This window comes from Adiantum capillus-veneris, chromosome 27 (genome assembly GCF_014529385.1).
Source record: "Adiantum capillus-veneris isolate H3 chromosome 27, ASM1452938v2, whole genome shotgun sequence".
NCBI lineage: Eukaryota > Viridiplantae > Streptophyta > Polypodiopsida > Polypodiales > Pteridaceae > Adiantum > Adiantum capillus-veneris.
In genome coordinates this window covers 53,236,985-53,251,402 of record NC_140957.1, presented here as the reverse complement: position 1 = coordinate 53,251,402, position 14,418 = coordinate 53,236,985, and the positions used below count along the sequence as shown (strand labels likewise).

The 14,418-nt window shown below is 42.3% G+C and overlaps 1 protein-coding gene across 18 annotated transcripts; it reads right to left on the bottom strand.

The window, feature by feature from the left end:
* Window positions 1–1,211: 1,211 nt before the first annotated feature.
* Window positions 1,212–8,080, bottom strand: LOC147421990 (type I inositol polyphosphate 5-phosphatase 4-like). Of its 18 annotated transcripts, none has more exons than XR_015186891.1 (15): window positions 7,507–7,644; window positions 7,129–7,202; window positions 6,307–6,448; window positions 6,147–6,224; window positions 5,972–6,056; window positions 5,788–5,892; window positions 5,021–5,657; window positions 4,475–4,665; window positions 4,026–4,134; window positions 3,761–3,909; window positions 3,018–3,252; window positions 2,296–2,363; window positions 2,131–2,210; window positions 1,836–1,998; window positions 1,212–1,736 (listed from the first exon to the last, which is right to left on the bottom strand). XR_015186891.1 is itself a non-coding variant. In XM_086503830.1 (15 exons), the coding sequence occupies exons 2-15, from the start codon at window positions 7,174–7,176 to the stop codon at window positions 1,691–1,693; spliced, it is 1,974 nt and encodes a 657-aa protein (XP_086359956.1). In that variant the 5' UTR covers window positions 7,177–7,202; window positions 7,507–7,644; the 3' UTR covers window positions 1,212–1,690. The 18 variants fall into 18 exon arrangements, 1 of the variants encoding a protein (XP_086359956.1); XR_015186892.1 differs by having other exon boundaries at window positions 1,836–1,970; XR_015186886.1 differs by having other exon boundaries at window positions 2,131–2,205.
* Between the last annotated feature and the right edge of the window lie 6,338 nt (window positions 8,081–14,418).

Below are 14,418 nucleotides of genomic sequence, written 5' to 3'. Positions count from 1 at the left end.
CCACACGGTAGGATGACTACTCGTTGGTATATACATGATTCTTCTCATATATTCCTATTATGTGTATTTCGGAAACAATCTTCCCGTTGCACCAATGATTTCGGAAACAATCTTCCCATTGCACCAATGATTAATAAGGCTTCTATCATGAAGAATAGAACTTTTGATCCATGAAAGATTTTTGGATCTTAATGTGCCTACAACTTGTGCTGAATGACAATATAATAGATTCATGGTAGATATAAATTCTACTATGTTCATTCAGAGGTAATCTTTCCATGGCACCAAATATTGATAATCCTATACTCTTGGAAGATTATGTAGGAATTCTGATCCCTTAACGGGTTTTGGATCATAATGTGCCTATCCCTCATGTCGAACAATAACTCGGTTGAGGAAGCCCAATGAATTCAAGCATCACTTCTTGCTTTTCAATATCCATTACTCTTATTCATCTATCACAATCACACGTGCTAGATAGCAGATTGGTTGACAATGGAGACAATGTATGGTTAACTCTTGGTTAGAGCACCAATCAAGGCAATAATATAGTAAAATGTAATCCTCCTTGTTGTCTTTATTTGTAGAGAACTTTTAAACTGTTAGATAGTCTCTGAACTGCAACACATCAACTAATTGGCCTACTAATCCTCCGAGTACACAATGTCCTAATGCTCTAGAATAAATGCATATTGTCCTCTTCTATCACCCAAGTGTGGTAGATTGGTTATGCCGTTTCCCTCTTGAATAAGAGGTCTTGAGTTCAACTCCTCATCGACTAGATCTTTAAGGTTTCTTGGGATAGTTTCCTACGACTATAAAACTCTCTTCTTCTCTTTCCTCTATCATGCTCCAACCGAGACAACTTCGATGGTTGTACATGGCTTAAGTTGATGCCCTTTTCCCAAGATTCATAAGCATGATAAATTGCAAAAAAAAGCTTGTAGGAGCCTTTGTGTTTTATGAGAAGCAATGACAATATTGCATGTGCATCTTCCTTCCCCAAAATTAGTTTTCCTTGCGTTATTTGCCACCTTTCTGAGTCAACCATTCAAAATCATCATCAGAATCATGTAGCTTAGCATCATTTGGATTTAATTGCTTTATCATAGCAGTCACACAATGTGAATCTTGGATTATTTAAACAATATCTGCACCATCTAAACAACAAAACACTGTTGTAATATGGTACTAACTTTGACTGGCAATCATAACCCAAATTAGAGACTAGCATTGAATCATATCACCAATGCATACCTCCTGCTGTTTACAATCTCTACAAACACCCGAAGGGTTTACATTGGGATGTAGAGTTACATACCCATCTTGCTGCACTTAAATGTACACACATGAAATTGTATGTACATGTTTGACAATGAAAGAAGTGATTGTTTTCCTCTTGCAAACACAAAAGGAGCTAATTCAGAGTAAATGAACTCCTGGCAAGACATCTTTGAGGCTCTGTTTACTGAAGAAGTACTTGCTGCAGACTTGAGCGAGCAACTTGCATCCTTGGTTGAAAAAGAGTCTTCCTTTTTTTAATCACAAACAATATTTCTTCCTTCAATCTCGTGTTGAGCTTGGACACACCACCCCACATTGCAAGGACTGAAAACAGGAAAGACTTTCCCTGATATACAGACCACATTCCGTGTTTTAGACGTAAATATCCGTAACAGGGAATGCATATTCATGCGCGTTCCTGTTCTGCGTTCCGATTTTCCAATTCTTGGTAACTATGATACAGACCAGCCAAACGGAATTTCAATTCATTGTAGATTAAAATGCTCCTTGCAAACAATAAAAACACCTTGTCCCCAGAAAAAAATAAAAACCTTGTTATTGGGGAAAATAAGAACCTTGTTTTGGATAGCATACATAATTGTATCAGGGAGGTATTGCACAGATAAGCCCTGCAAAAGGAAGTCTCCTTTGGATACTTCATCGCTTCGTTAAAGCCTGCAAAGCATCTACCGAACAGTTTAGTGCAAGCAACTCCTGCATTCAAACAAAAGCCGTTGGAGGCTTCACAAAATGCAGGTAAATGAAGTCTCTTCAGAATGTCTATAAGGAATTTAAGTTTAAATATCATTTTAAATTTGTGCCACAATGAAAGATGTGCCTCATTACCACAGCAGAATGGTTCAACAATCCATGATCTTCAGTCGACTAAGTCGATCTCAAAAGCTTTGACAGGTCATGCCCCTGCACTTTGAAAGAAATTTGAAGTAATTTAAGGAAACAATAATTTGCAATTGCACTAGACCCACCTAAGAGAAAATTGTCAAATCTTACCAAAAAGGTGCTCTCTGCTCTTTTGCTTTCAAGCCATGGTAATCTTACTCAGCAAGTTGATGAGATTTCTACAAGCAAAGAAAGATGATGCTTGAGGATCGCAACAATATAGTTCAGAACACAATCAATGTCAAAATGAATATCTCAACCACTGAAGCTCTCCTTTGTTGAGAGAAACTGCACTCATTAGAAGGGTGTCAAGAGAGCAAGAATGGGCAGCAATGCAAGAGGAACAAAGCCCTGAAGGACAATGTATCAGCCTGGTACATAGTGTACAATACACAACCAATACGTATGGTACAGCCCCCTGATAACAGTGTACAAATGCAACCTTGGTCCTATGACATTCTCAATTCTGCTGCTGATTACAAGGCCCAATAGATAAGAGGCAGAAAGTTGGAACCCAGGAGATATGATTAGGCAATCAAACCCATTAGTGCTTGGATGCTTTACGTACATATCTTCTAGAATAGGATTTTGGTGTTACTCTAGTTGTGCATGACCTACTTTTGGTGGTGGTGGTGTGTGTGTGTGTATTTGGTTGGGTTGGGGTGTGTTTGTATATTGTGGGGGTCCCGGGGGGGGGGGGGGGGGCTGGTGTTGCTTGGTTCATTTGATACTTTGTACTTGGTGTCCATGAAGTCTTCCATAAAAGACATCCTTCACATGGACAAAAGGAAGGTAATGAAACTCTTTGGATGATGTACTAAAACTCTTTTTACCTGATCAGGATGGAGTTTGCCACTAATTGTTGAATGGTCAATCTGCCATAAGAGCTCTTCAACCTCCACCTTGGCGCTCTTAAAAATCAGTCCTCTTTTCAATTTCTGCTCTCCAGAGACTTCAACCTCTGCTAGGAAAACTCCAACTACTGGCCGATGGTCAGAGAGTGTCAGCTCCTCTCGCCTATATGACAATTGCCTCAATCCCTTTCCATGCCACAATATTCGATCACACCTACAACATGACACGATATGTATGTAATGCATTCACCAAATTCCAGTAACAAATCCAAAACAGTGTAAGTGTAAAAATAACTACTCCTGCATGCGCACTGTACAAGTACAACCATGTACGTGTGATGGCTCTAGTGAAAGTGTCTCTGCATGTGTGTGCTCACACACGTCCACGACACACGTGGTGTGCACACACACTCATGTGCATTGTGTGTACGCATGTGCAAGCGTACACACGTCCGCCGCACTCACATGTACACATACTAGATTATAAACACTACTGTCTAACAGAACAGAGATTGGTTCTGGATGTCCATCATATGTACATGGGGAAGCGGCCAATAGCCCAAACAATCCATGTTTGAGAAGTAGCCCCTGGGTTTAATCCTCGTATGCTCTTGGCGAGGTCAAACAGAATGCAGCAAGAAGATCCAATGGGGTCTGAACACAATAAGACTTCGGTAGTATGACTGCTGGGATAAATGCATAGTGATGCGAGAGGCTCTTACCATGCAGGCACTCGCCTTTTCTCTCCATGCTTAGCAATTTGTCCAGCATACCGGTTGGAATTTACTATGTATTTGTAGGTTGGAGCAAAAGATATGGTGCCTTCACGCCATCCATCAAAGGTATGTCCTCGTGAAAGTTCCTTTTTCAGCTATGAACACAAACAAAGAGAACCTTAAGTATACCTTGCAAAATTGGCATGTGCAGAGTAGAGTGTTAATGAATGTATTTCTGGGTAAACAACCCATGCTTGGCATCCTCAGCTACCTGATCTTTTTCTAACAAAGCTGTCCAGTCCTCTCTTGCTACAAGGAAGCGAGCCTTGCCATCTGGCATATTGAGGCGGTAGTTCATATCTCCAAACCAAATGATTCGACTGCCAAATGTTGCACAAACAGTACATCAACATTAAGAAACATATAACATAGGCAAACTCTCGGTGCAATCTCCGCCACATACCATACATGCAAGCACACTCATGCCCTACACACATGTATATATGTGTGCACACTCAGAGGCAGACAGATTTCTGCAACAAAAAATGCTTTTTAGGTCGACAGACACATAATCTTCTTGAAAATGGTCTACACCCATACACAACACAATTGGCATGCCCCTCACCAAACTTTCAAGAACCAAACTTGGCAGCATGCAATGATGCATCAATCTGAACACAGCACACAGAAACCCCTTTGCTCATAACCGTGGAAACTTACTCATGCCCCCATATGGTCTTGGGCACATCTGTCTCGGAATCTTTGATTGAAGGGAACCGAGTACGCTTCAATATTTCTGCAACATCTGCATTTCGATGCAGCTCATCCCCCTCTTTCTCACCAGACGAAAGGTGAGTGCAAATGAAACAAAAGCTAGTCTCATGAAGCATCATGCTTACAGATATGGAGCCCTGAAAACCGAAGAGCGAGAACATCATGAGTCAAGAAGAAGCAAATTAAAATACGAATTTCTGCATAGCCTACAATCAAGTGCAAATACCATGTGGGTAAGAGCATCATATTACTAAGTCTTCGAGAAACCCATGCCTACTTACAATGTACCCTTGTTATGGCTCAGATAAAACACAGCCCTAACAAGCCCTCTTATCTCCATTTACATGCCTTTCAACAGCTTCCCAAGCATCCCATACAAAACAAGAATAAATGTCCATTGACAAACTCATAGCAGATATGCAAGAAAAAATGGACTCAAATGTAACCAAACGATGACTTGATGCATAGAAAAGATAAAGCCAAGAGGGAGACCTTGTTTCCCAAGCAGCCCATTATACCAAGGCCCACACATGATACTGTCAGATTGCGAATGAACCTCCGCAGCTTCCTTTTGACCCATACAGAAATATGAATCCCCACCATTTGCTTGCTAGCAACACGCACATAGCGTCTTTGCTTTTTGCTATGATTTGCATACATACTCGATATAGGTGATAGCAGAGGTCTAGCAAGACTCTCTTCATCAGTCGATCCACCATCAGGAAAAGAGAGCCAAGTCATTGGCTCAGAATTGGTTCTTTGATGCCGCTGTCTGTTAAAACCAATACGCTCTGTGCACCTGTAGACTCCTAATAGGTCAGGCTTGATGCAACCCTTGGATTGAACCTCGAGTTCTCGGCTTTGCGATTGAGGGAGCTCTGAGGGGATGATGCTAGTCTCTTCGTCAATAAGAATGCGCTCGTTATCCATTTCAGAATCCTCTACTAAGCTATCAGAGCTTTGTAAATCTGTTTCTCTTGAAGGAGAGGGAGGGGCACTATAACATGCACACTCCCCAGACTTTTCTCTGTTCAATGTTTCACGTATCAGAGTTTGCCATTGGAGAGTGGGCCTGATATCTTCGGCACCAAAAACAGTTCCGGCTTTCAAGGGCACAATCTCTTGAAACCTGCAAATCAAAGCAGAGAGAATAAGTGTATCAAGAGCATGCAATTAGAAATCTCAAGAAGCTATTTAAATAGAAGAATCTAATTTTCGAAAGATCGAAGAAAATCAGTGACAGAAAATGCAGATCATACCCTAATACGTAAATGTCAGCTGCATTTTGCATCTCCAACCAGTCTTTGAGATCCAAGTAAGGAGGTGGTATTTTGCCTGCCACATTCCATGTCCCAACAGCTACCCTGTCTTAGCAATAAAACCAATAAGGAACACAAGCTTCTATACATTCCTTCCCTGCTTTCTTTGTGAAATTGTGTGCACCTCAATTCCTCCATATCAATATACTTTTTTCGCATGGTTTCAGGCTGTCGTCCATTGCTTTTCAGGCTCTTTCTTACTCCCTCATCTGCCAAAAGATGTCGTTGCCTTAGCCCTTGTCTTGTCGGAACACCATAAGGATAATTTGTTTCCATGCTTAAAAGAAAAAGATAATTACCATCTCCTCCATCCTTCCTTAGCTTTGAAGGAGAGAAATTTCTAGTGGTGTGCCTCCTTGGAACCTTTGGTGTGACTTCTGCATGTTTTTAATTGTGAGCTAATACATCCCTCAATGTTAATATAGAATAGAAAGCATCAGTGTTGGCCCAACAAATTACCTTCACTGTCACATTCGCACTCGCTTTCATTCTCAAGGTCAGTATCGTCATGCTCATCTGCGCTGTATTCATCTGCACTGAATTCATCTCCTGTTGACTTGATGTTGAGCCACTTCTTCATCATCATGCGGGGCCATAATACCTGCATGAGAGCACAAAAAAGATCAGATCAAATCACCATCTTTTTTGGCGTATGCTCAAGAACTTGATGCATCTATAGCCTTAACTCTTGATTGGATTCAGATATCATGAGGAAGAGTGTAGACTTTGAATGGAGACTTGTAAGATCAAGCATATAGCATACGAATGAGCACAAATCCACTAGAGATAGAATTGCATCGGCGACAGCATTGTATTGTGCAACCAAAAATCATGTCAAATTGTGGGTGTGAAATGTCTTCATTACAGCATTCCAGCTGAAAGCTTGAGCTAGTTGACACATAATTACAATTTACAAACCTAGCTACCCCGTAATTGCAATCTACAAACCGGCGAGACAATGATTCCTGCTGAAGTATGTGCATTGGCCACAACAACTTATGGTGTTGAAGCCATTCCTCCCTAGTCGCTAAATGGGGGGACAAGCTTTAACTAATGCAGTCCAGACAATGCATTTACGCAACCATATTGAGATCCGAGCACATCTAGCCTCAGAAAATATGCCAGTATATAACGAACTGCCTTCCATTTAGATAGAATTGTGCAGAAGCCACTAAAACGCCCACAAATTCTCAAATCTCAGCACTTAGTGCACTGCTATATTAAGCTATTGCATGCATGTATCTGTCCTTACACCACCGTTTAGGATAACAATGACAGTACCTCCCCTCTTTTCTTGCTTTGCTTGCGCATTTGTACACTTGTAGACATATTCACTTGCCAGTCAGAAATGGACCCTGCATGTGTGTAATAAAATTTGGATCAGGATCAGAGGAGGGTAGCAAATTAGAGAGGAAATGCATGGAATGTGTGGCATCCGCAAGACAATGTGTAGACAGAAGCTCAGGAACTCAACCTTCTAAATGGCACGTGTGTGTTAGAGAGAGAGAGAGAGAGAGAGAGAGAGAGAGAGAGAGAGAGAGAGAGAGAACCTTCCTCTGTGACAGTGTGTGTGTGTGTGTGTGTGTTGGGGGGGGGGGGGGGGGGGGGGGGGGGGGGGGGGGGAGAGAGAGAGAGAGAGAGAGAGAGAGAGAGAGATACTATATTTGCGCAGAGAGGGCAATCCTTCAGCTCAGTCCAGTAAGACTTGAGAGAGCAAGAAATCGGGGGTAAATGTGCGTCCTGTGCGCTTGGGAGAGAATGTATGCGTGCGTGTTGTGTCTGTGTGGTGCGGGGGAGTATGTGCGTAACAGATAATAAGCGTTGAAGGGCCGGATCGAAGACAGTACGGGCAAGAGATGAGATCAACAATATGGGACAAAGCCTGCAGACTAAGACCAGAGAAGAAAGGCAGTGCAGGCCGAGAGAGAGAGAGAGAGAGAGAGTGCACAGGCCGCAGGCGCAAACTGCAAATTTTACAAATCAAAGAGCCCCGGAATGCGGGGTGTTGTTGCAGGCAGGCAAAGGGGACCTTAGGGGCGCTTGATACGATGGACCCTGTCCTGCTTGAATTTCGATTCGACTAATTAACTGGAGTGGATTGCCAGCAGAGATGGAAAGACAAGTAATGTACAAAATGGAAATCAGCTGGGGACGACGCTGCGCTTGTGATTGGATCTTGCAGAGGGCGCGCTCCTTTAGTCTAATTAAAAGAGCTCGTTTGTGGGTCTCAAGATGGGCGGATTAAAGTTTTGACTGGTGCAGAGCCGACGGTGTATATGTGTGTGTGTGCGTGTATTTTCATGTACTTGAAGATTAACGCACGAGGGAGGGGGGCAATGCAGTAACATGCATGTGTGGCAATGTGTGTAATAAGAGAGAGAAAGTGTGAGTGTGTGTGTACACGAAAGAGAAAGAAACCTGAAGGATGTCCCGCGCGTGTGTGTGTGTGTGAGAGAGAGAGAGAGAGAGAGAGAGAGAGGACGAAGCAGAAGTGACCACCTTATTGTCGCAATGTTGCATGTGCGTAGAGAGAAGAGAGAGAAGGAGAGCAAGGAGATGAAAGGGGGTGGACGGGTTGGCAGCTGGCTGATGATGATGAGGGAATGCGTGTACTCGTCACGTTCAATCTATGGTTGGCATCTGCGATTCTCTCCTTCTCTCAAGACTCACCCTCAGGGCCCAGGCCTCTGCGTGTGTGTGTGTGTGTGTGTGTGTTGGCACTGTTGGGGGTGGGGTTGGTTCTGTGTTGGGGGGCCGGGACTCGGGAGCTCTTTGAAGTTTGCAGCCTTGAAGCCAAAGGTAAAGAAAGAAGCTTTTGTCTGTGGAAAATAAGGTGTAAAAAATTCGGCCCTAGAGAGAGAATCGACGAAGCATAGAGGCTGAGCTTTCAAGTGCTGGTAATTTGATCGTGACTTTTCTTTTATGGCCTTCATTCTTTGAGAAGCACGGAGAAGCTTACAAGTGGCCTGTTCAAACCTCAAAGCCCAAAGCCGCCTTGGGGAGAAATGTGCTGTTGAAGACCCTGTTCACACATTCCGTGGTACTTGGTCAATTCAGAGCCCCCTCAAGGCTTCAAACAACCATCCATCGTCAATTTGAGTTTTGGTGAGTCAATCAACTGCATACGTGCTTAAATGTGTGACTTTCTTCTCCCTCTTCTCTCTCTCTCTCTCTCACTCACACAGCTTGTGAGTCATCGATGATCGAATAGATCATTGAGGTATGTTGGGATCGTTCCTACAACGTTACTCTCTCTCTCTCTCTCTCCCCCCACAAGAATATGTAGAACTTTTCTCATATCAGAAAACGGAGTCTTTTCAATGTTTTTCATACAATGCATAACATCATGAGCTTCTGCTCGAGAGGCACCGCATACCTAGCTAGGTACGATTGGGGGCAAGGGACCACCGGGCCGGCGGTCCCTTGCCCCCAATCGTACCTAGCTAGGTATGCGGTGCCTCCCTCACAGAAGCTCATGATGTTGAGGTAAGTCACAATGTGGGAATTATTGTGAGAATCTGTCTAAAACTTCTTGTGGGGCCAAAAGGAAGGAGCAATATATTGTGTCCATGAAGACCTCTAGAAATGCTCATGTGAGCATCTCATCAAGAGGAAGTACAAAAATGTAAGAAGTAGTAGTGCGAGAAGTACACGTCAAGGAGGCATCTGTGAGCATAAAATAGCAATGTAGAGGTGGATAGTGCCAATTGATGTTTCCCAGGCAGTGTTTGGGAAAAATGTGTCTAAGCTTAATATCGTGTCGTTTTCAATTTCAAATATGCCGGTTGAAGGCATGGAGAAAAGGAGAAATTCCACCCCAAAATAGAAAAAAATAGTGTAAAAACCCAAAAGATAAACCTAATTTTCTAAACTTTCCTCTTGGAAAAATCATGGGAAGGAATTTTATATGTTTAGAAAAATGATTTTTCTCGAACACTGCTCCCTAGTCCAAACTAAAGGATATTGGAGTACAAGCCCGATGTGTACAACAGTGTGAGAAAGGATCATTGGAAGTGTTTGCTCATGCATCCACTAACAAGGTAAAGTGTGTAGTAGCTTTGACCATATGTTCACCAAGGTATGAGACATAGAGAAAAGAGTGGCACTCGAAACATTTGTGCATCTAGCCTTCTTGATAATCCACCCGTAAAGTAAGATGTAGATTGTGACGGATACTCATGAGCAAGTAGTATGTAGCATGTCCAAAGTGCCCCATCTCTAGACCCAAGTTTGTGAGCATGAATATTGGATGCATGTTGCCCTTGCCCAACTCATACGCCAAATATGACCCCCAAAACTATTGAAGCCAAATGGTAGCCCACAAGTCACTCTCTTTGTGAGATGGTAGTGCGAGAGGCCAATATGCAAAATGTGCTAAAAAGAAGATACTATCTCTTGGTGTCAAGAAGGCCGCAACCACTCCCTCGAATCTCAGACCAATTGTGACAATGGTCAACCCTTTGATGTCTATAGGCACTTGGATTGTAAGAACTAGGGAATTAGGCTCTGAGATCCTCCTCCCAACCTCCCTTTATATAGGCGGGCTCCTAGCCCCTTGCCCTAGACAGATCCCCTGTCCACACTGCTTAGCCCGACCCTTGGCCGTAGTCTGTGACTAACCTAGTTCTTAGGGTACAGGACCCTTGTCTTGACATTACTTCCCCCTTAAGGAAGAGTTTTCGTCCTCGAAAACACAAGTAGTACTATCGTCTTAAGAATACTAATGTTTTCTTTATTGACGTCCTATAAGTGAGCCATTTGTCTGCATGACCGTTAATTGGTGCATGAAGAGGTTCAATGAAACCAAGAGCAACATCTTGATTTTCAACATTGTTGTCCATTTGCAACCACTTGGGTCGAAATGGTAACTCCAGTTATAACTCACTTGAGTACTATAAAGGAGTAGCCACAACTAAGAGTCACTTGGGTTTAAATGGTAACTCCATTTATAACTCACTTGAGTACTATAAAGGAGTAACCACAACTAAGAGTTGTCTCCAAAGGCATAACCAGTTTTCAGATCTTCTGAAGGTACTGGAATAATGCAAGTAAACCTTGGCGTAACTTTCCATGCAGTTGTGAGCCAGATTTCCTACTCGCCTGAGTATCTTGAAAGTCCGTAGATAGGGAATGTCCTCGTGTTAGAATTCTGAATAGTTTAGAGCACAAAGAACTACATGTTCATCCCTAATGAAGGTTGCTTGCCGACATACTTTGTCAGCACACCTAGTAAGTCCTTGACGTATGAACAGTATTGACACAATCTCCAACCCCACCACAAGAGGTGTTCAAAGATGAAAATCGTACTTAAGCAAGTTCTAAAATAGGGAGAAAATAATCTATTCATAAATGCGTTGTGCTAACGTATACTCTTAGCAGATCCTTTAGCACAAAATTACTCTTTGGAAAACACAGTATTGTACATCATCGTGGTTAACTCGAGAAAATCTACAAACTCCCAAACCGAGCCATGACCTCTATTGGTGATTAGTAGACCCAAAAGTTATATCATAGAGATAGTGCACATAGAGTGCAGAATGCTTCATAAGCAACAACCTTAGGAATATGCATGCCGTTCGAAATCAGCCTGTGCTAAACACTAGGGCCCATAACGCCTAGTGTGCATACATTTAGCAAAAACTAACCCGAACCTGTATATCCATACTAGTCCTTGCCAATACTTATGGCCAAAATGTGATGCGCCTATCACACATTAAAAGGAATGTAAATAGTTCTGAAAAGAAACTAAATACTTTTAGTTGCAATCTTTTGCAAGCCTTGTTGAAACGTCTGAATCACAGTAGAAGGTGAAACATTGATCACTTGTAGGTACGGACAATGAAACTTTTTCATTAACAACTTATAGCTTTGCTATATGTATAAACAACCGTCTGTAATGTTGTTTAGCGGTACTTGTACCTTAATAAGTCATTCTGAGTATCCGACAATTTCTGGCCACGAAATTGCTCATGATACGTCGTGCTAAAAATGGTCTATAAAACAGATGTGACCAGCACCTAGGGACTTTGTCGTGACACATAATTAAAATAATGGAGCCAGTGTTAGTCCAGAGACTCATATTCTCCACATGTGGAATATGTCTCATGGAAGGATGTGGAAAAAAAAACATCCTTCACGTACAAGATGTACTTGTGTGTGGAGGTAAGTGCAAACACTCTACGACGGGAGTGAGAGGGACCCTCATTAGTCTTGCTCCACTGGCTAAACCGAACTCCGTGAGTTCGTAGACCATGTTGTATCCCATGTGACAACATGTGCCAATTGAACCCTACAAGTAGGCTCATAATTGCATAAGGCAGAAAGACAGATTGGACACTTGGCCCAAAATACTTTGTGCCGGCATGCCCTTGGCATGGGTCTGTAATATTCAAGCATACTTAGATGTCTTGAAACACCAAGCAAAGCATACTAAACATGGAATTGACACCAAATCAGTACACTTACCTGTATGCAAATGCAATAACATAATGTACACTTACATGTATGCAAAATGCAATAACATAATGTACACTTACCTGTATGCAAATGGAAAGGAGCACGTCCCCTACCTGAAAAACAAGCAGTATTGCACTGGGAACCCTGGTTGTTGCATTTGCAACCCAAGCCCTTGAATTAGAATCTATGTAGTCAAATCCCTCGATAAGACTTCTTTGTAGAAACTACTCAACTAGGAGATAACGATAACCAACATAGTTATCCGTGTACAGATTGAGTGGAATTAACTTAAAAAGTCTGCTACCGCGTGGTAGATTGCGGAATTCTTTCCTTGAAAGTAGAACTGGGAGAGATCAACTATGATCCTTAATGCAGATAAAATTGTGATCCTTAATGCAGATAAAAATGTGATCCTTAATGCCTATGGGGTGATGTAGCAATCACTCGTTGGGTCGTACCCCAAAACCGTATGTCCATAGACACTTTGTCGTGCTATAGAGAGAGCAGGAGACCCACACGAGTGAACTACCGATCCCTTACAACCATGTTGTCACCCCTGATTGCTGCGTCTATACTCCGTGGTAGAGATCAGCCGGTGTGAGGTTAAGATTATCAAGAAACGCACATGAGCGTTTGCACTGAAAACATGTAGTGAAAAAAAATGACACCCTAAACATTCGTAATGATCTCTGTAATGACAAGACGCTTGTTTGTCAATTAACGTTAATGTGTACTCCACTGGGTAGAGCTGTTCGATCTTGAGAACAATCATCCAAGGAATACCAACCAGTGGATCTTATCCTAGATTTAGCAATGGCCCATAGCCAGCGTACGTGGTTCATAGTCCGTATGGCAATGAGTGTTCAATCAGTAAACCGATGAAAATAAATGTGAATGACACCTTGGCCAATTTGTAGTTGAGAATTGTAGAGCATCTTGGCTCAGGAGAACTCAGTAGTGAAACATGAAACAAACTTCGTAGAAAATTTTCATTTTGTTCGTTAGAGAAAGAGATGAAGAACGAACAGAAGAGCATGCTGGGCTGAGGAACTTTCCTTACATTGCTAGTGTGTGTGCCCAGAATGTGTGCTCCTAGACATCTTATGCCTGACTGCCAGCTTATCATATAAGCATGCAACCATCTGACTGTAAGGTGTTTGCATCACGAGAGGGAACATAAGTCACATCTTGACCATCTACCGTGTATGGGTTGTGAATCCAGTAGAAGTTTTAGGTTGTTTTGTGTGCCTTGATAGCAACCGAAAATTATGGGAAACAATGCATAACTAATAGTGTCCTTGACCGAGTGATTTGTGAGAGCGTACTTTATACCATTTGGGTAGCATGCCTTGCATACAAAAACGGAAGCCCGTGGCTACCGTGACAACCGTTGAAGTCAACACCCAAAGTGCCTTGCACCGGTTAGACTGGTAGGGATTCGATGAGATGATATCCTGAATAATGTAGGTGCGCCCCAAACTTGGTTGCCAACTGCTCTTGTCACAGAGGTAATCGGAGTACGAATTAGAAGCCTTGTGTCATGTGAAATGGGCCAAGCATTTGGCTTTTCATAATATTGTCCAAAGTAAATGCGAAACGTAAAGTTGTAGGACACGTGTATCATATAGACCCTAATTCAGTGATCTTGCATGCATCTAATAATGTTTTCGGGAGATCGTATAAGCCGAGATGATGTGACTAGTCGTACCGAAAATGACTATGGCAGAAAAAACAATTGGGGCATAACAGTATCCAATTCAAAAAAACGTATAATATGCTGAAAATCCATAGTGAAGTATGAGAAAATGGCTAAGATAACATGTTCAAAAGCTATATAACTACTGTGCCGTGCACCAAAACTGGAGTTTATGTCAAATCAAAAACTCATGCATCATGCTTAAGTTGTCTGACATGTGGGCACTTCTTTTTTTTATGTGTTCCTAAGCAAATAAAGCATAATTTTTGACTTTTTGCACGTTGAAATTCGGATGGTGATAGGCGCTTCTTGACCACGTTGGTCGTGCCCCGATTTGTTCCGACAACCGAATTATTGTGGACATGTTGGACCTCTTTGGTCATAACTAGTAAATTAGCAACCCCCTAGGTTGCTGGCAA

Coding starts and splice junctions, on each gene's coding strand:
- LOC147421990 (XM_086503830.1), bottom strand. CDS start 7,176: ATGTCTACAAGTGTACAAATGCGCAAGCAAAGCAAGAAAAGAGGGGAG. Junction 6,449..7,128: donor AAAGCAAGAAAAGAGGGGAG/GTACTGTCATTG, acceptor GCTCTCATGCAG/GTATTATGGCCCCGCATGAT. Junction 2,160..2,343: donor AAATCTCATCAACTTGCTGA/GTAAGATTACCA, acceptor AGTCGACTGAAG/ATCATGGATTGTTGAACCAT.